Below are 20,493 nucleotides of genomic sequence, written 5' to 3'. Positions count from 1 at the left end.
ATTTTATTATACTACCTCTGGTCCTAGAATTTTTTTTGGTTAATATAATTTTTGTTTTTTAAGCTTGTTTTTATTTTAGTTTTGGTTCTTTAAGTTTTAAATCATAGGTTTTGATTTTTAAGTTTTATTTAATTTAAAATATTAACCCGTATAATCTAATAAAAACTTGGACTACTTTATCTATTAAGAGATCAAAATCTATGATTTAAAACTTGATAGATGAAAATTAAAATGAAAAAAAATTTAAAAGATAAAAAATTATATTAATTTTTTTTTTCACCAAAAGTTCTAGATCTTATATTTAGAAAGTGTTTGGATGGCATAAAAAATGCTTTTAAAAAATATTTTTTCATAAATCGAGATAAATTCCTTTACATCTTTATATAAATCTGGGACAGGTAGTATTTTGTATAAATCATAAGGCAAATGAAAATGGTTTGCCGGCATCAACGAGCTGAGGCTGGCATGCCTAATCCCAGAATAAAAGCAGCAATTGGTTACGTCTTCCGCATTTCTCAACACCGTGCCGTTTGAGAGGGAAAGGCATAAAGCGAAAGAGAGAGATGGCGATGAGGAAATTATTGATTCTGCTAAAACCGTTCGATGTTTATGCTCCTCCCCACGGCGCCAGCCCCCAGGTAATGAATGTTCTTCCTTCTCTTCTGTTCCGAATTATTCACCAGTCTTTTGCTTTCTGACCCGCCTAGCACGCTGGGTTATTTTAGACCCAAGAGTGTTGTGTTGCGGTGTTTTCTAGGAGTTCATGGTTCTATGCTTGACTTGACATTTGCGGTGGGCACTCAAATTGCTTGATTAAATGTCTGGTTCGTATGTTAAACTGAAACGCTGAACTCCTATGCCTTTGTTGTTTGTTGGAAATAGGAGGCTTTCATTGCTTCTCCGTTAATATGAATCATGAGAATAAGAAACGGTTGGTCGTTATTTGTTCCCCCTTGATGACTCTAGTAAATCGACTCTTGTAGGAACCCCACATTGTAAGGTAAGGTTCGAGGGTTTTTAGGTAAATTCATTTGTTGAATTTTATGTTTTTTACTGTTTAGATCCCGTTGTTAGGTTCTTCTTTAGCGTTAATGCAATGAATTGGTCTGACTTGTAAATAAGATGTTCAAGTCATGATGCCAATGACAAAGCAAGTATCTTGGAACATTGTTTTATCGAAATTGATAAAATTAGATACTCAGAAACTTCTGAAAATAATACGCAAACACAAGGTCACTTTTCTTTTTTTTCTTTTTTTTTTTGGGTTAAAAAAAACTCAAGGGGAAAAGGCTTTGGCTTGATTTTTACCAAGAAGGCATTTCTGTATTTCCGTTCATTTGTTGTTTAGTATTGTAAATGACAAAAAACAACTGTCCTAGAAGTTCTCTATTTTAGCGGGCTAGTCTTCAAGATAAGTTTTTCTTGCCTCCTGACAAAGTATCAACATTTCCTGCTCTCATTCACGTTTCATAATGCCATCCTCTTACCTGGTAGGATTTCAATGGATAATGATTCTCAACCCCTGCAATGCAGACGTGATTGTCAATGATGTTCCTGTAAATTGAACACGTGAACCCTGTTTAACACTTATTCTATTTCTCTTGCTGCCTGGAGAGTGGATTCAATTTACGATTGAGTGTTTGCAAATTTTCTCATGTCCTTATGCAGGTTTATCTGCTATGTCTCCTATGTTACCGGTTGCTTATTACACTCTGGTCACTGTATTTTTATTGTGGAATTGCAGATTTTACATCACTTGGATAGCAGGCGTAAGGTGCACCTTGATACCATCAAATTCTGTCAGACAATTCTACAGAAGAAGCCTGTTGAATGGAAAGCTATAGAGCGTAATGATTTATCACAGCCCATCAATGATGTGGATCTGGTTGTCACAGTTGGTGGGGATGGAACACTTTTGCAAGCTAGCCATTTCATGGATGACAGGATTCCAATTCTTGGAGTGAATTCTGATCCAACAAGAAATGATGAGGTTCAAATTCCTTATGGTCTTGGTTGTTAGATTGATACATTTGTTTTAAACATTTTATTTGATTGTTTCTTGGAATATGCCAAATTCAATTTTCTATGGCACAGAAGAACCAACCTAACCGGAGGACTTTGCTACTCATATTTTATTTGCAATAGGTGGAGCGGTTCAGGAATGAGTTTGATGCTACAAGAAGCACTGGCCATCTTTGTGCCGCAACAGTTGAAAACTTTGAACAGGTAAGATGAGTTAACTGTTGGGTGGAGGAAATTCTAAACGACAATCATTATTCTTTCATTATTGTGATGCCTTAATTTTGTATCAGTAAGGAATATTGAACATCATTGCATCAAAGCATTAACTAAGTTCTTTCGTCGTTATTGTCAAAGACTATCTGTCCTCAGATATCCATCCTTCTTTTGGTCCTTGAACTACTGTAAATTTGATCTTTGTAGTGGCTTTCAACATCTCTTTCTATAACTAAGTTCTTTGTGAACCAACTACATGGCTGAGTTTGTGATGAGCATTTTCTTTCAGGTGTTAAACGGCATACTTGAGAGTCAAACTGTTCCTTCCAAGTTAAAAAGGATATCAATATCTGTTAACACGCGTCAGCTACCAACTTATGCTCTGAATGATATCTTAGTTGCAAATCCATGTCCTGCCGCACTTTCTGCGTTCTCCTTCAGGTAATTGCAACCTCAGAAGACCCACACTCTTTGGTTCATTTATTTTTCTCGAGTTTCATTTTTGAGAGAGGGGGGGTGTTTGGATAACAATGCAACGCAGAAAAGGTGGTTAATTAAGCCTAAAACTTCACAGGATCAGAAAGGATGATCAGCCCTGTTCACCACTAGCTATCTGCAGATCAAGTGGTTTGAGAGTTTCAACTGCTGCTGGTTCCACAGCTGCAATGCACTCAGCAGGTGGATTTCTGATGCCCATTTTATCGCAGGATCTCCAGTATATGGTAAGAGAGCCTATTTCACCTGGGCCACTCTTAAACCTTATGCGTGGGGTAATCAAACATGACCAAGCAATGGACATTACATGGTCTTGTAGAGAAGGCGTAATATATATTGATGGTTATCACGTCAAATATACCATTCAAGATGGGGATAAAATTGAGATTTCTTGCAGAGCGCCGATCTTGAAAGTTTTCTTGCCTAATCATTTATTAACCTCTGCTCTGTGATCTGTCTGTGACTTAATATTGCTTCTGGGATGCATTTGAACAAACTGGAGGGAAGTTTTGCATGCATATAGTCGTCAGAATGATACCCAATTTTGTCAGAGGATTTATGAAATGGAAGAGTTTGTTCACGAGCTGACATGACATTAAGTTTGTAATGCCTGATTCCTTTTGCAGGGGCTGAGCGTCTAGTCATGTACATAAACAACTTGACGATCATACACATTTTTTTTTTTTTGGTATGTACATACAAGTTCCGTTTGTAATCATTTCCGCAGCATGAAGTTGCGGTTTTCTTGATAACCATGACATTTTGCAAATGAAGTGTTAATATTTGTCCTTGCTCCATTTGGAGGTTCAGGAGTTTGGTTATCCCACTTATGTTAAGGTTGAGGCAAAAAGCATAAGCCTTCAAAGCAGAACATCTGCTTTTTACCCCCTTTTTTTTCTTTTCTTTGTTTTGGGTTTACAAGAGAGAAAATAACAAAACACAACAGACTAGATCTCATTGCCAATTTGCTATGAACATCGGGTATTTCGACGAGGTAGGTGAAAATTGGACCCCATATTTAACCCATTAGATGCTCCGAGTTTTGAAGCACAAAGCTTTATTTATTTATTTATGCTGTCTGAACCATAAAGCTTTAAGTGAAAGGAACAAGTAACTGATGTGTTATTAATGCTTTGTGTAGCAGAGTAATTATAGGTGTTGGCTGGAAAGAAGAGGAGAGTAATTACGGGAACGTATGCTTGAAACGATAGGACTGTTGATAAAGCTGTACAAAACCTTTGGGGCTTGGTTCTGGACTTTGATCTTTCTTTTGGGTGAACTTCTATTTACGTAAATGCACCATCTAAAGTCTTCACAGAAACTTGATGAGTAGAAAATAATTGCTATGTATTAATCAAAGTTTTTTTTAAGAAATAAATGATCTGATCTGACAAGTTAATAACAAAACGGGTTGGTGTTGGGTCTGTGACGACTAATTAAATTAGATTGTAGACATGGTATTTTTAAAATTTTTCTTGTGGAGTTTGAATCACAAGGGGTTTCATGACTAAAATTGTGGTCCATGACCCCTAGTGTGGTACTTTCATTAAATATAGTAGGTGGAAGAATCAAAATAGAAATTCCCAAGTTGGATCTGATACAACATATCTCTTTATAACGGCTCATCTATATCAGATTTACTCCAATTTTAATTGGTTTTAATAATTTTTTAAAGCATAAAGAATACGAAATAATCTTTTATTATCACCAATTGATAAAATACATAATATTTTACCTTAGAAAAATAATATTGTCTTCCAGATAAGATTTGGACCCGGTGTAAAAGAAATGTACATGGATATACAGTAATCTTTGATAATTATTTCAGTTGGGAATTGCAATATATAACAATAAAAATTCTCCATTCTTCCGATGTCATGGTTTTAAGCAAGTGCATCTATCAGTTACAGTTCTTGTGTTTCTAAGAATCGGCTGTTCACTGAGCACGAGAATTTGAAAGGAAAAAATGTTAATGTTGAAAAGAAATGAGAAGAAATTATTCACCTTTTAAAAATACACAGCATCTCCATCGCACTCATCACTCAAATTTAGATATTATACAGCATAAAAATATCTCCAGTCTTCATTCGAGGGTAGAAAATTGAATTTTCTTAATCAGCACATGAAAAACATCTCAATCCATGGGCACATCGAATTAGATCCCAGTCTTAACCCGCTATGGCATTTTTTTTTATTTAAAAAAAAGCAGCTCATGTGTGGATTTGTGTATGTGTTTATCTTTTTAGATAAATAAAGTAAGATAAAAAAAATAATACTCTTTCGGTTCTTAATATAGGATCTAATTATTAAGTTGATTTTGGTCCTAAATATAAGACCTATTTTTTATATTTATTTTTTTCTAAATTACCTTTATTGATACTCTCTCAAGCATAATTAAGTAAAAGAAGAATGGAGGAAATTAAGGAAGATAATTATGGTATTTTAGGAAAAACATGTCATATTTTTTATAATTAACTAATTTACCTAACTTTGTTAATTTAATCAAATTAGTTAAATATGTCTTATATTAAGGACTGGAGAAGTATGTTATTTTTAAATCTAATTAAATTAGGCCTTTAATTTGATCAACAAATAAGAATGATTATTACTTTTAATTTATCGAGATGCAGTATGAGATTATAAGTAGGATCAAATCTATAACATAACATCTGATCTTGCAAGGAAAAAACCTTCATGTCACTAAGTCATAAGTACAATATTAACCATGATACAAAGTGAGTTATATATGAATGATTACGCCAATCATCATCTTTTGTAGGACAAAACGACAGGACACAAGTTAATAGGTCATCGTGGTATTTTCTTTATCTTGAAAAGGAAAAAGGGAGGGGGGGGGGGCGAATAATGTGCATTTGTTTTATGAAACATGCGAGTGAAGGTATCGTGATCAGTGTGATGAAGCAAGTCGATGGAAAGTCAACATCTCCTCCCAACAAACTATTTATATCCATCGTCAACACCCACTTTAATTTGATGGGAATCCAAAAGAAAATAAGGACTGAATCAACTAATAAAGTGCATACAGCACATTGGTGAAAAAAGTGTAAAAATATCAGTGCAATTGTAATCCTCATCAGGCTCCATATAACGTACCAAGCCCAGAGTCTATGATTACATGACTCACTTCTGCTGACTGCTTCTGATTTTTAATGCAAGGGCTAGATTTACAAATATTAAGAAATCAATTAATGTGTATTTGTTTTCTTAAAATATTCTCTGTACACTATCAGAACGCTTTTAACATGTGCAATTAAAAAGAATACTTCTGAACAATAATTATAAATTTAAAAGATAAAATAGATTAGAACATAAACCTCTTGTCTAATTCTTATGTTTAAGATCAGACATGCTAGTTTCTTTTACAGTGTCCTTACTTCATATAGCTCACTAACCTACAAAATACTAATTTTGATTCTTAATATAAGAGTTATTTGACATTCAATTTGATTCTAAATATAAAACTTTAATCTACTTTGTCTTTTATATTTATCTATTTTTTTCCAAAGTAATCTTTGTAATCATTGCATATGTTAAAAATTTCATTAAATAATAGTTCTAGCTAATAATATATACGATTAGTAAGGGTATTTTAAGGAAAAAAATTATATTTATTATAAATAACTAATTTAACTAATTTTTTTAATTTATTTAATTTAGTTAACTAGCTTTATATTGTGAACAAGGAGTGAAACTGCCTCAGGAACTAATTATAAATACAAACAAGATCTTGTAAATAGGATGGGAGGTAGTACTATAACAAAGATCTCCTTTTTCAATCACTAATGCCATCGAGCATTGGCGCCTACGTGAAATGATGAGTCGAGTACTCGAGCTGGACATCTTGTGTAAATACCTAGAACGTAACGAACACACAGTTTTAAGCAATCTCTCACCTATGTACCATCATACTATAACAGAGATTAAAAAATATCGTACACATGATCAGGAAGATTCACACACACACACACATATATGTCTACATATGAGAAAGCCAAGTTTACGTACGTACGTGCCCTTCGCCCAAGATGCTTTGGTGATTCTTCGTATGTAGTTTCTTCTCGCTATTTTGGTTTATCTCCCTCCATCTGCGGCCTCTCGTTTTCTGTTACTTATCAAAATATATGCAAATTTTGTACTGTATGTGTTTTTAAATCTTGGTCCCTCTTGTATCTAAATAGTGAATGTTGGTCACGTCCCTGTTTTACCTTAGAAAACAGTCTTTCACATCTCTATGCGCCTGTTCTTCATGCTACAACCAAAAAAAGAAAGAATTTATCATGTATAATTGCTAATTCTATCTATCTAATGAAAGTATATGCTGTGAGTACGAACTGATGATACATAGGATTTGCAAAAAATAAAATCTCAATTTAATCCCGAAATTTTGACAGCAGTAGTTGTCGATTAAGGTATTCACTGCATGTCGTCCGTCCCCACCATTTCAAGCCTGTGCATGATACTTATCTATCCTTTTTTATTTTTTGATTGGTGAATGAGATTATGGATAGATGGTTTCAGAAATGCTTTTACGGATTACGAATATGTGATATTTTGCAAAATGCTTGAAACCACGGTTTGAGCCCAAACAATCCTATGTATCTTTTGAATTCAAAATTTATTGCCCGACACCAGGAATTTGATGGAATTCCCTTGCCGCAGGGCACCCCTTGCAAATATATTTGAGAGCAGGTCAGATTTTTGTTTTTATTGATATTAAATTTTCGTACAGAAGAGGCAGAGCACACATAATGTCACTTGTCCCCACCAATTTCAACCTACACAGAAATAATTGTCCATTTTCTGAATTCAAAAGTTCCCGACACCGGAGATTTCATGAAAATTCCTATACCACCGAGCAACCTTGCTTACTAATAATATTTGAGAACAAGTTAGATTTTTTGTTTTGTTGATGTTAGTATTTTATTTGCTTACAGAGGCAGAGCGCCACCACCACCATGTCCAGATGACCAAGCCAGCAAAGGCGGTCTCCTCTTCCACGACACTACCCGTTTCTTGCCACGTGGACATTCTCCTTCTTCCGCGCAAAAAATATCCTTCCCTTTTTCTTCCTCATCGCCCACTTCTTAAACCCTCTCTTTCTCTCCCATTTTATATTGCATCTTCTGGTTCTGATTGTAACTTGGCAAACTTGTAGAGTGTTATTTAAGACGTCAGAGATGATAAAGTTTGGAACTTTTTGAATTGGGTTTGGAGGGAAGGAGAGGGAGTTCTTGAAAGCCAACAACTTTTTGGTTTTTTTTTTTTTGGTTGTTTGTGGGACTCATCAGTAACACGAGAGAAAGGGCTCAAGGATGAAGATTCAGTGCAGTGTGTGTGAAGCTTCGGAGGCGAAGGTTTTGTGTTGCGCCGACGACGCGGCGCTGTGTTGGGAATGTGACGAGAAGGTCCATGCCGCTAACAAGCTTGCCGGCAAGCACGAGAGAGTACCTCTTTCTTCCTCTGCCTCTCACATGCCCAAATGTGATATTTGTCAGGTATCTTCCATCTTCTTTGAAACAGTTTTCGTTTATATTATATACAGTTCCCTGAAAGAAATATGTTTTGAGGTGGAATGTTGTGTTCCGATTGTGGAATCCGTTGATAGTTTGTAATATTGTATTGGTTTTTGAATCACCTTGCTGTACTATCCTTTGAAGAACACTTGGGGTAGGATCAAAAGACAGCATGGTGCATTGTGGGATCTTTGTAGTGTTATTTTCACTTATTCTGTTAAATTTGTATTCATTGTTATGTAAAACACTTAAACTAATGCTTACTAGTAGCTGTAGCTGTTTTGGAAGCTTTCTCGTATGCTTGTATCCAAATTTGATGTGCCAAATGCGATCCTTATGTCCCTACTTGAGGGGAAAAAAGCAATAAAAATGATTAAAATATTGAATAGAAATAAGAGCATAATAGACGCTGTATCCTCTTCTTTTTGTCATTTTATTTCCTGTTACTTTTAGTCCTTCTAGGTTTCAAACAAATGTGTTCTTTAATTTAAACCACTTTGTTTTTGTAATAGATAGAGCTATCTGAAGGAAAATCAATTATATAAAGGAATTTAGTGTATTAATTCCTCCACAACTGCTATCATGGTGCACGTTGCTGGCGCTAAGTCCTTTGAGAAAGACCATGCGGTAGGATCAGAAGACATCACGTTGTCAGTGTTCATTTATCTATAATTACTTCTTTTTCTCCTTCTAGCTCTTACATTTAATGTTGGCAAGCTTGATGTGATTGGCATTCCTAATTTTTTAATTATTAAGGTTCTAGTTGTGATGGTAGACTCTGCTACTCCTAGCAGGAATCCTTTGGCTATTTCTTCTGTCTAGAGGACAGGGCTTTATTCTGCAGAAAATGTGATGTGGCAATACACACAGCAAATTCCTATGTCTCTGCTCATCAGAGGTTTCTGCTGGCTGGTATAAGAGTTGGACTTGAAGCTACTGAGCCTGGTGCTTCCTCGTCTTCTGCCAAGTCACAGTCTGAGGAGAAGATGTCAGATACAAAATCCTCTTCTGCCTGTAGAAGGGTTTCCTCAGTACCTGAGTCATCTGAACACAACGAAGTTGTACCTTGCCAAGGGGGAGGAGATGGGCAGTTTCCACCTTCTAAGGTGTCTTATGGTGGTGGCTCAACTCCTGGAAACATATCAAATTGGTCCATGGATGAATTTTTTGGTTTAAATGAATTCAGTCAGAATTACAATTGCATGAACAATGAACCATCCAAGGTATGTTCATAGTTGTAAAATGAATCCTCTTGAACTGTTTCATTTATGCTACACCAGGTTCAAGAGTTATCTACTTCAGCAATTTCAGTTAAAATAGTTTTCCAATGAGCTTTGAGGGAATTTGGGGTTTAGGCCTTATTGTTTTAGCTCTACAGATGATAAAGTTACATGATTTTTTTCCTTTAACATCTTCTTTATTGATGAGTTTTTGCAGGCTGGCAGTGGTAAGCCTGGGGATTGTGATTCTCCTGGTTTTAAATCTGGCGAAGAGGAAATGGACGAGGACGACGACGATAATGACTGTTTGGGGCGATTTTCGGATTCATCTTGGATTGTTCCTCAGATTCCTTCCCCTCCTACAGCTTCAGGATTATATTGGCCTAAAGATACTCAATATACACCTGATAATGCTATGTTAGATCATGTTCCAGACTTGTGTTTTTCTGACTCACAACAATTCATTAGAGCTCAGAATCGTCGTATTTTATCAAGGCGACGGAGGCAACCATAAATCTCTCCACACCTCACTAAGTCACTATATGATAATAAACATGTCAGGCTTTATGATTTTTTCTTTCTTTCTTTCTTTTTTGGGTTGTCTGTGTAATGTGTAACCTGGTGATGTGAGCCTTTGAAGCATGATATGTCCTTCTTTTCAGGTATTCAAGTTGATTAGCTTCATGTTTGTTTTCAATTCATCGCTGTGTCATTTTTCTTATTGGAGCTATTCTAGCTCATCATTATCTTCATGAAGTTCATGGCTGTGCCAATTAAGATTGGTTTTGGGGCATTCTTACTTAAGTTCAAGAATCCATTATTGCAGATGCATAAGGATGGGGCTATGTCAGTGTATTTTTCACACCAAAACTCAGAAGGCATTAATATATTTGATTTGATTTCATGATTGTTTTCATGGCAAGCCTATTATCTCTCCTTTCTGTCTGAACTATGAAGCACAGTGCTTGCACCAAGAAGCCTAGTAAACTTCAATATTCATTTATTGGTTTAAATTTATAATACTACCTCTGGTTCTTTATGTAAAAGCTATTTAAGTAATTTGAGTAGATTAAAAAAATTAGTTAAGTTAGTGATCAGTAATAAATAGGTGGAGTTGTATTTTCTAAAATATCTTTACTAATCAAATGTATTAGCCAGAACTATCATTATTACCAGGACTATTGTGGAAAAAAAATGGATAAATATGATAAACAAAGTGAATTTGAGTAATATATTTAGGATAAAAATAAAAGTTAAACAAACTCTTATAGTAAAGACCAAAAGTAGTATATTAAATGAGGGTCTTCCATATAAGTAGACAACAGAAAGGGTTTTCACTTGGAAAAACAATTACATAATGATTGAGTTCGTCTAGTGAATGGAACTCAAGAAATTTGCAGAAGGCTCTGAGTAAAAGGAAAAAAGAGGAAAATTGATCATAAAAGCTTGTTTGATACAATGAGAATGAAAAAGCTTGCTCCCCTATATGTTTTTAAAGATTTCTATCAACCAAGAACAGAAATATAGTTTTCTCTCAAATATTTCATTTTATAAAACTTTTTTCCATGTAAATAACACAGCCTCAATATATAGGTTGAGAATTTCTTTGTTTTTGAAAGTAAACTTGAAAATATCTCAGAAAGATGAAATCTATGCCATATTCTATATCCGCCGACATTCAAAGTGCAGGTTCCTTTATCTGCTGTGTGCGTGTGTGTGTGTGTTTTTGGCCAAAGAAAACTCATTTCATAAAATAAAAATAAAAAGTAAAATAGGTGCTAGCCAGCTATATATAGCAGACCATTGACTTTTTGTTTCCGTGAAGCTAAATAATTCTTAAGAATAATTGGTATGAAAAGGGATGAGGAATAAGAATCTCATGTTGGCCAACAAATTTTCCTGTCAGAATGATGAGCAAGCCAATGTGTGATTTGATCACAGAATTTAAAAATCTAAGAAAAAGAATAAGATCCAAAGACGTTTGAATTTATTCGACTGCTACAAGAATTAGTCCTAAATCCGCCGACATTCCTAATTCAATTTCCTGCATCTGCATAAAATAAAATACGAAGTAAAATGGGTGCTAGTTACATCAAATAATCTTAGCCAACTTGTTGCTCACATGGAGCTAAAGTCTTAAGAAATATTGATATTAAAAGGATGAGGAATAAGAACCATGTCATCCAGATTCTTGACGATCAAAATGTCGAGCAAATCGGTGATATGATACAAATTTCATAAAAATCGAAGAAAATGAATAAGACTTGAAGCGTCTCTCTGAACAAACATGATCATCTAATTATATTTAAGCACCTCTAGACAAGACGTATATAGCAGAAGAAGTAACATGTCATGAGTTCCTCATCAAAGGATTGCCATGAAAGAGGAGCCTTATAAGGCTCCAGGATTCCTAAGTCCTGTTTGGTACGAAGCATTAGAAATGAGGGATAGGGATTAAGATTGAAAGCGTAAAACTATATTAAAAGGGTGTTTAGTATGAGTAATTATATGATATTTGAGATTAGACAGACCCATGTATATGGGATTGGAAAATACCATGAGGAGAGGTGGTATTCTCCAATCCTATCTATGTATGATTGCTTAATCCCATGTAATAAGAAATTATTCATGCTAAGTATCTTTTTAACATATGTTTTTAACTCCAATCCCAATCCTTATCTCCTATTTCTAATACTCCACACCAAACATAGCCCTAGCTAGTTCTCATAGTTAGTTTTCGAGATGAAGTTCTCCCAATGACTTTTATGTGTTCATTACAATAGTGTTTTCGTTGAGAGTCATTCAACCCAAGAAGGCCTGTACTTGAAAGAGACCTTATAAAGCCTTGGGTTTTTCAATTCTAACAGCCCCCTTTTGAGGTGTGATAGATGCTTCATAAGGTGCATTGTCATGAGTTCCATATTGAGATATTGTGTTCTCCAACTCTAACAGTCAGTTTTTAGGTGTGATTCTTTCAAGCATTTGTGTTAGGTTTACCTAATAGCATAAGACCACATGGGCTGTTCTCCTTAAAGTGGTAATATTTTTCAATCAGTCAACTTGCACGTAGAGGTAGGCATTCCATTAATTTCCAGTTCGGTTTTCCTTGATAACTGAATTAATTGAATAGAGTGTATTTTAAATACTGAATCGAAACCGATTAATCAAACTAACTGAAACCAAATTAACTGAAATATTTTAGTTTGGTTAACCAATTAACCGAAATATGTAAATGTGAGAAGTGATTTTAAATTAAAAAAATAATAAAAACACAATTACAACTATTAGTTAATAAATATTTCATCATTTAATGTAATTTATTGTAATAATATTTATCATAACCATATTTATTGAATATAAATATATTTAAAGAGCTCACATATAACCATATATATATTTATTATAATAATATTTATTAAATATAAATATATAATATATTTATTAGGGTTATTTTTGGTTTTAACTGAATTTTTTTACTAACCGAACCGAATACTGAAACTGAATTATTAAAAAATAAAAACCGAATATATAACTAAAAACCAAAATAATCGAACCGACAAATTAAAATTGAATTCGGTTCGATTTGATTTTCGGTTATGGTTTGGTTTGGCTCACCCTTACTTACGGGTTTGGCAACAAGACATCATTAAGGCTATATCTGAAGCCCCAACTTTTGGATACCATTTATTCTCATAATAAAAATACTGAATAATTGAGTGTCATACCCGAAATGTTACAATTGGTTTTACATCTTATCCCAATTTGTCCCAGATAATTTTGTGAAACTGCACATAATGTGTCCGGATGCATATCTTCAAACATCTATGGAACAGATTGCGTGTGTACACACGAACTTTGATGGTGCACTGTGATAGAAATAAATTTTTGCTGTACTATTAATTAGGATGGAACACTTTCATAATTCATGCGTCTATATCTACAGAGACAGTAAAATTTCTTGGATGCCATATGTAACTTCTTGACTTATCTAGGACATTGCGCTTCTATTTTCCTTCTTGATAAATGATAATGGTGCTTTAAACACCACGTATAACAGATTTTTTTTTTAATATATAAACACATATATGTATTAAATCGTGCTATTTTCTCAAGACATTACAAATAGAAAACCTCATTTCTCATATTTGCACAATAAAAAATGGTCTAGGCTAAAGATTAAAATCCAAATACAACCAACTTTTGTTTTGTTGTAGTCTTCGATTTAATATCTACTCATGCATTGCATAGAATTTAGGAAATGAGCCACCATAATAGATAACGCATGCACAAAAACTATGTATTTTTGACAAAAATCTATTTACTTTAACACACTGTAAAGTAACGACATTAATCAAATATTAGATTTTAGACACAAAGTTGGTGGATGCGGCCAACTTCTATTTTGCCAACACACAAAAAATGTGGTCGAAAATGGAACTATATGGGATAAACATTTAATGTTGTTGTCATGCATGCATGGTGAAATATCTGTCTTGTCTTCATGACCTGCGAATAGGCAATAGCAGAGGATATTGCTTTAGAACAAAGGCCTGGCCGGCAGCCATGAACAACACCCGTTACTTCACCCCCATCTGTCTCCTTCACAGTGATCAAACCCTACATGTCCTAACAGTTTCAAGTCTTTTGCTTTTCGTTCAGGAAAATTTTTCGTCTTCCAACATTAATATCCTCAACAGTAACGCTATTCACCACGAACTCCCCACATATTGTTTGTTTATTATTCTTATCCTTTCAACCAGTGGATGGGATTGGAACACGAAGGCCTGAACTGTTCATGGGGTTCTGGTGTCGTTTTCTGAGTTAAGCCGTGCGTTTGCGGGGAGACATGAACGATTGACTGGAGCAGCCATTGTTGGGGACATCATTTGTGATGGCTTTTTGGTAATAAGGTTTCGTGGCTACTTGTAATTCTGGGCCTTCCTTTGTGGGACAAAAAATCTCAGTCAAGAGGGTGCAGAAAAGTCAATTTCCAATAACAGATGGTGACACGGCATTTCTTCATGCATGGACAAGAGAGCTGTGCAAATTTTAGAATCTAAAGGACATTTTGTCAACTTGGTTAGATTCTTATTCCAAAACCACATCTTCTTCTACTCCCTCCTATCGTTAACACAAGTCCCACTTTATAGGGTAAATTACACTAAAAAGTGAGATTTATATTAAAAACTAGAGGAGTTTAGTAAAAGAATAAGAATTTTTAGCTGGATTATTTGTTTGCTAAGGCAATCATTTAAATGGGCTCTTTATTCTTTTGGAGGACCAAAGCACGCAAGTGATACTTTTCGGTGTGCTTTGAAGATTAGGGGTTACCGCCCAGAATAGAATACGAGAACAATGGGGCTAAATTGTAATTATAAAAACTTGCTTAATTAAAAAAAAATTGGATAAAAACAAAAATATGGTTTTAAAAATACTTTTATGATATACAAAATAAACATATAAATAAATGTCTCGATTTATAAAAAAATACTTCTGAAAAAGATTTTTAAAGTTACCCAAACTATCCTTCCTTGGCAATAGCTTTTGAAGAAATATTGAAGTAACGAGGAGACTAATCTATGGTGTCAAAATAAAATTTAAATTCTTGCTGGGTCTTGTAAAGTTTTTGAGTAATAAAATCTTCTCTTATTCAAAAATAAAATTTAAAAATAATGGCATCAAATCATAATTTTAGAAAGATACTAATCGGGTACTCCTCAGTGCAATGCTATAAGTTTAGCCCTCTGGGTATCTTGTATATGTAATCCAAACGGTACAACTACAAGATGATAGAAACGTCCCAACGGGTAATCACTGCGAAGGGGAATAAATATTGCTATAATATTACTATTAATTAATTGATGCGAGTATTAATCTTTTTCAATAAATTTTTGTATATTTGCACGGACGTTGAGGCTAGTTAAATAAGAAAAAAAAAATTGATAAGATGTATCAAATTAGAATCCTAAGCAATTTTTTCAGCCCAAGAAAACATTTTCAAATGACTTCCCACCACTTGAACTCCCTGGAGTATAAACCTTTAGACCAGCAATTAGCAAGATAACTATGCACACTGATGATTGAGCTCCGAGAAAATCTTAGCAGCACAATTCATGTACGCCAATTCTGGAGTGCTTGCTGCATCAACACTGCTATGACGCTGCCCATTGATATATTTATTATATTGACTGCATCGTTGTTAAGCTGCACAATAGGGATATGGATTATATACTAATCAGTCATAAATGAAGGAATCAAATCCTAATAGGTTAATGTGCAAATTTGTTTGAAAGTTTTTACTCAAGAGTGCTGGGCCCAAAAGTTCTTTCAGATGCAAATTTATCTTAGAAGTTTAAAATCGTAACAATATTACTTCCTACCGTTAAAAAACTAATGTTGATTATTAAAATAGTGACATTGAGTGTCAATATTTTTAATGGTAAAAAGTAATATTGTTACGATTTTAAATTTCTAAGACAAATTTGTAGCCAAAAAAAAAAAAAACTTCTAGGTGCCCAGTGTTCTAAGTGAAAATTTCCAAAACAAAATTGCACTTTAACCCAATCCTAACCCCCTTGAATTGAGTTAGATGCAATTTAGGCCACTTGTCATGTTTAGAGCCAGAAGAATAAGAAATCAAAAATATGTTTTGGGTATTAGAAGTATTCATAGGTAAATATGCATGCCATCTGAACTTGCCACATATCCCAAAATTTTTAAGACTCAATTTGCCCGTTCATCTATAGCCCTTTTGATTTCTTTGAATTCCACTAATTAATTTACGTCATGAATAGAATCAAGCATATTTAGACCATGCTGATATGAAAATTTCAGTGTTTTTATGAACCTACCCAATGAAATCCTTCCTTCTCTTGAAGAGCAGCACCTATGATGCTCTCGCCAACATTAGCAATTTGGGAAGCTAGCACACATATAATCGCTTCATGTGTATCAACCTGTTACGCAGAAACAAGAAATAAATCAGTATCACTTACTCAAGTTCTTTAGTTGTCACGTAACTGACTGTTTCACAGAAACAAGAAATAGAAAATTCAGTTGAGGGGATTTGAGCGGACGGAAAATGAAAAATTGTGAAAGCATGCAGGGGAAGGAAAAAGAAGTGGTTTAAATTTTTTAGAGAAAACAAGAATTATTTTGACAAAGGATACAAATCAAGAGCATTATAAATCCCAACAAGAAAACAAACATGAATACAAAACATAAATGGACAAAGAGAGACTGGGTCACATTGCTGCCCAGTCCCCCTGCATACCCAAAAGAGACGCTCCCTTTAAAAGGAGGGAAAATTTAATCAAACCCCACAACAAAGCAACAGGTCATACAGAATACTGGTCCATTTGATAGTGCCTGATATATAGTAATTCATCATCACTGAAGAAGTTGATTAGTGTATCTTATATGATACCAATCTCTGAGTATTAATTTGCACGCATCATGAGAGGAATTTTGTTTGTAAGTATGCCAATACAGAGAGGAATCTTTCACAGGAACAGACTAAAATTGGACCTAAAATTCAAATGATGGAATACTAAAATATCAACAAGAACATAATCTGCAATCACTAACAAAATAGGAAAATTCATAAACAATTTGGAAATTGGAAGCACTTAAACTTATTAGTCCTTGGTTTGTTCCTTTTCATTTGCTAAACTGATAGATCAGGATCAAACGTTAAAATGAACACGATGGCACGCACCCTCCCACAAAATTGTATCCTTTCTGTAGCTCCAATTAGCCAAGTATATATCTTCTCTACCTCCAACCAACTAAACACTATGTGATTCCCAGTGCTAAAGGCTACAATGTGTACAAATATCCTACTGATAAGAGAGGAGCATGAACACAACACCTCATGAGAAATGCATCTATTCCCGAAAAGCCCCAAATCCACAATGAAGGATCTTGCATGAATTAGAAATTTATATCCTCCTTTGCTCTCTGAAGATCTTCGATGAGGTGATGGGAAGTCTCAAGTCTCTCGGAGTTTTTTTTTTTTTTGGGCCACAAGCCTATGTCGTAGTTGAAGCAGACCACATGAGCACAGTTTAAAACAACCATTCTGGATGCCACGGTAAAAACTCCCCTTGTACACTCTTATAAGGTAAATAGCACTAAAAAAAGGGAGGTGAAGTAAAAATTCTATGAACAGCAATCACGTACTTAGTCTGTGTCCGAAATAGTTTATCTCTTTTACTTTCATATATCTAACCAAAAGTTGGTTAATGCCAGGTAATTTCCTTAAGCACGCACGCACCTGCTCACGTGCGCGCACAAACACATGACAGGCGTCTAACTTAAATGATTTTCAACCTCCGCATTCCTACCTAAAAAGCAGAGGCAAAATGATGGAAACTCACTACAGAGTGAGATGCTCAATGCATGCTGGTTTTGTTTCTTGCCTGTTAACCTTTTGAAGCGCAGAGGCAAGACTTGAAAGATGGTCGCAATGACACGGTTAACTCCAACGTGGGTGAAACAGAACAAAGAAACAATTTCGAGAACCCCCTTGACGTGGTGAGTTTTTCATCTGAATGGATTATGAAAGAAAATTTTCTGAAATGTTTTAACCTAAGAAATCCATATGCAGCAGTCATATCTAGCCATTGGGTCGTTGCAAGCCATCTCTTTGACATATATGTTCCGATTTTCATTACTCAAAAGGAAAACACAGGTTTAGATCCATCCAGGTTTATAGATGTCAAATACATTTCTGATGCCAACACTGATACATAATCCCATGCAAAATTATTTGTATTATTTTGTTCAGCTCCAAACCAAGAAAAAAAATCCAATTATCCTCAACTAAAATAGAAGGATGGCAAATCTATGGGCACACAAAGAAGTGGGTGATAGAGAGCTAAAGAATAACATAAGAATCATGCTTCCGGGTCAAAATTTGTGAAGGGGTGAACTGATCTCCGAAATCTGAATAAGGATGAATGTAACCACATGGCTTGAAGCCAACAGCATGACCCTCCAAGTAAAAATTTACTTTGATTTCTCTGTATACAGAATTACTCTGAAAATGTTTGTCTGTAGAATAAGAAACAACATTCACCTAACCATAATCACATGCAAGTGTCGGATATTAGTATAATACCTCGCCCATTAGATAACTGGTAAAAGCTAGAACCATGGATGCTAAAATTCCTGCAAAGGTTCCTTCAACACTCACAGCTCCTTCGGTTCCTCTTGGAACTATCTTGAAATTCGTAACTAGATACCTGTACATTAGTATGAAAAATGTTGGTGAAGGAGTTGCAAATAAAACGTAAGATAAAAGAAATACTATTTAGAAGAACATCGATCTTAAAATACCAGAGTTTTTAATCAGTATAAATTCAGACCGCTGATGATTGTGGTTGTCATGTTAAATAGACAACTAGCATATATCCTAGACAAGGCACCAAAATTCAAGGTAACAATAAGCTAATGAATATCAATCATCCATGTGTTTGCCAAAAAAAATATCACTCATACATGCACTACAAGAAAATACTAGAATTTCTACGTAGGTAGCAACTTGAATTATATTTCAACAGAGCTTTATTGAAAAGATAAGAGCGGGGAGGAGCTGTACATTCAAACGAAGCTGACAATCAAACGTAAGCCTCAAGAATAATGTACATTTTAAAACCTGAAAATGTAAAGCATCAAAGAAGACAGTGGGTTTCGTAAAATTCTAAATACATCAAAGACTCATCCTTTTGAAAATAGTTTAAGCCAAACTTCATTGCTTACGTTGTTTTGCCATATGCTTTCCCTATTTCACTTGAAACCGTGTCGTTCAACTTCGTACAAAAACTGGCAACAAATCCAAGTCGCCAAAGTTGAGAACATGTCTCTCCCCCAACTCCAAAAATGGAAAGAAAGGCACAAACACAACCAGCAACACTGGATCCAATAACGCTGCTAGGACCTCTTCTTCCTTTTCTTTTCTCAGCAACACCCTGGGACTCTTTCTGCGCCAACTTGACTTTTGTTGCAGCTGTACCCTAATAAAGCCTTAACATTTAACCCCAACAGACAAAATCTAAATCCCAGAAACCAAAAGGGAAAATAAAAAGACCCGCCCCCATAATCAGAGTCACATGATAGAACTTAATAAATAATAATCAATGAGACATGAATTTTCTTCTTACAATTATGAAATAGGTGGCGACAAGAAGGAACCCGGAAGGGCCAAAACCGCGCCAGGTGAGTGTTCCGAGTAGAAAAGCAGCGCCGATGCCAGATAGAGACAATCCAGTGACCAGTATCGGAGAACCCACAATAAAGATCAGGATATTGCTGAGAAGAGAGGATCCCCAAGTGGGAGGAGACGACTGGATCAGACTCATTACAGCACCTTGAACACTGTCAACATGGGAAGAACCCTGCATATTTGGGGGTCTAATTTAAGGTCTCAAAGGATTTGAGCGAAGACGAGGATTTATAAACAGGATTTTTGAGAAGAGGCCAGATGTGTTGGCAGTGAGAAGGAACGTCGGAGTTGCAGAGGAAAGGTACCGGAGAAGCAGGGAATGTGATGCCTAATTACCTAGTCGAGAAGGCCATAAATCACGCGGGAATGGTTTGTTTTTTTGGAGTCTTGTCTTTTTTCATCAGTAGATCTTCACTTTTCATTCCAAAATCGCCAGTGAAGAGATCGCATTGGCAGGAAGAACACTGTTTGTTTGTTTTTTTTTTTTTTTGACCTGTAGAGGAAGAACACTGTTGACTATTTTAAAAAATGGACATATGATTTAAAAAAATAAGAGAAAATGGCAGGTAAAAACCCCTGATATATAAAATTGTGATTTCGGATTTTTAATTTGAAAAATAGCAAATAAAAACCAAATTTCATATTACAAATATGAAATTTCGATGAAATGTCTGAAATACTCTTCAACCAAATTGTCATTTAGTCTACTGGAGTTGTTATTCGTCAAAGTGAATTTATCATTTCTCATAATCAATTTATCATTTGACATACCCTCAGTCAAGTT

The 20,493-nt window shown here is 34.9% G+C and overlaps 3 protein-coding genes across 7 annotated transcripts; 2 read left to right on the top strand and 1 right to left on the bottom strand.

Moving 5' to 3' along the window:
* Nucleotides 1-520: 520 nt before the first annotated feature.
* LOC114721991 (NADH kinase-like) lies at nucleotides 521-3,527 on the top strand. Of its 2 annotated transcripts, none has more exons than XM_028907899.1 (5): nucleotides 521-638; nucleotides 1,745-1,990; nucleotides 2,146-2,226; nucleotides 2,525-2,676; nucleotides 2,810-3,527. In XM_028907899.1, the coding sequence occupies exons 1-5, from the start codon at nucleotides 564-566 to the stop codon at nucleotides 3,180-3,182; spliced, it is 927 nt and encodes a 308-aa protein (XP_028763732.1). In that variant the 5' UTR covers nucleotides 521-563; the 3' UTR covers nucleotides 3,183-3,527. The 2 variants fall into 2 exon arrangements, with proteins under 2 accessions (XP_028763732.1, XP_028763733.1); XM_028907900.1 differs by lacking the exon at nucleotides 521-638 and adding an exon at nucleotides 1,605-1,668.
* A 4,536-nt stretch (nucleotides 3,528-8,063) lies between these two features.
* LOC114721992 (B-box zinc finger protein 22-like) lies at nucleotides 8,064-10,386 on the top strand. The gene is made up of 3 exons (XM_028907901.1): nucleotides 8,064-8,246; nucleotides 9,059-9,487; nucleotides 9,702-10,386. Exons 1-3 carry the CDS (start codon nucleotides 8,064-8,066, stop codon nucleotides 9,996-9,998), a joined length of 909 nt encoding a protein of 302 aa, XP_028763734.1. The 3' UTR covers nucleotides 9,999-10,386.
* A 4,909-nt stretch (nucleotides 10,387-15,295) lies between these two features.
* LOC114721993 (protein VTE6, chloroplastic) lies at nucleotides 15,296-20,110 on the bottom strand. 4 transcript variants are annotated; one of them, XM_028907902.1, is made up of 5 exons: nucleotides 19,648-20,110; nucleotides 19,247-19,500; nucleotides 18,606-18,729; nucleotides 16,336-16,440; nucleotides 15,296-15,688 (listed from the first exon to the last, which is right to left on the bottom strand). In XM_028907902.1, exons 1-5 carry the CDS (start codon nucleotides 19,885-19,887, stop codon nucleotides 15,596-15,598), a joined length of 816 nt encoding a protein of 271 aa, XP_028763735.1. In that variant the 5' UTR covers nucleotides 19,888-20,110; the 3' UTR covers nucleotides 15,296-15,595. The 4 variants fall into 4 exon arrangements, with proteins under 4 accessions (XP_028763735.1, XP_028763736.1, XP_028763737.1 ...); XM_028907903.1 differs by having other exon boundaries at nucleotides 15,601-15,708; XM_028907904.1 differs by lacking the exons at nucleotides 15,296-15,688; nucleotides 16,336-16,440 and adding an exon at nucleotides 17,504-17,616.
* Between the last annotated feature and the right edge of the window lie 383 nt (nucleotides 20,111-20,493).

This window comes from Neltuma alba, unplaced genomic scaffold (assembly GCF_004799145.2).
Source record: "Neltuma alba isolate B1F8T4 unplaced genomic scaffold, ASM479914v2 tig00012081_pilon, whole genome shotgun sequence".
Lineage (NCBI taxonomy): Eukaryota > Viridiplantae > Streptophyta > Magnoliopsida > Fabales > Fabaceae > Neltuma > Neltuma alba.
Note: the sequence above shows the minus strand (reverse complement) of the source record. Positions and strands in the feature narration are given on the sequence as shown.

What these genes read in the sequence shown, in the direction of transcription:
- LOC114721991 (XM_028907899.1), top strand. Translation starts at nt 564, where the DNA reads ATGGCGATGAGGAAATTATTGATTCTGCTAAAACCGTTCGATGTTTAT. An exon ending in ATCCAACAAGAAATGATGAG is followed by an intron (nt 1,991 to 2,145) that starts GTTCAAATTCCT and finishes TATTTGCAATAG; the next exon opens with GTGGAGCGGTTCAGGAATGA. An exon ending in CAGTTGAAAACTTTGAACAG is followed by an intron (nt 2,227 to 2,524) that starts GTAAGATGAGTT and finishes ATTTTCTTTCAG; the next exon opens with GTGTTAAACGGCATACTTGA.
- LOC114721992 (XM_028907901.1), top strand. Translation starts at nt 8,064, where the DNA reads ATGAAGATTCAGTGCAGTGTGTGTGAAGCTTCGGAGGCGAAGGTTTTG. An exon ending in CCAAATGTGATATTTGTCAG is followed by an intron (nt 8,247 to 9,058) that starts GTATCTTCCATC and finishes TACTCCTAGCAG; the next exon opens with GAATCCTTTGGCTATTTCTT. An exon ending in TGAACAATGAACCATCCAAG is followed by an intron (nt 9,488 to 9,701) that starts GTATGTTCATAG and finishes GAGTTTTTGCAG; the next exon opens with GCTGGCAGTGGTAAGCCTGG.
- LOC114721993 (XM_028907902.1), bottom strand. Translation starts at nt 19,887, where the DNA reads ATGCAGGGTTCTTCCCATGTTGACAGTGTTCAAGGTGCTGTAATGAGT. An exon ending in TCGCCACCTATTTCATAATT is followed by an intron (nt 19,501 to 19,647) that starts GTAAGAAGAAAA and finishes AGGCTTTATTAG; the next exon opens with GGTACAGCTGCAACAAAAGT. An exon ending in AGAAGGAAGGATTTCATTGG is followed by an intron (nt 15,689 to 16,335) that starts GTAGGTTCATAA and finishes CCTATTGTGCAG; the next exon opens with CTTAACAACGATGCAGTCAA.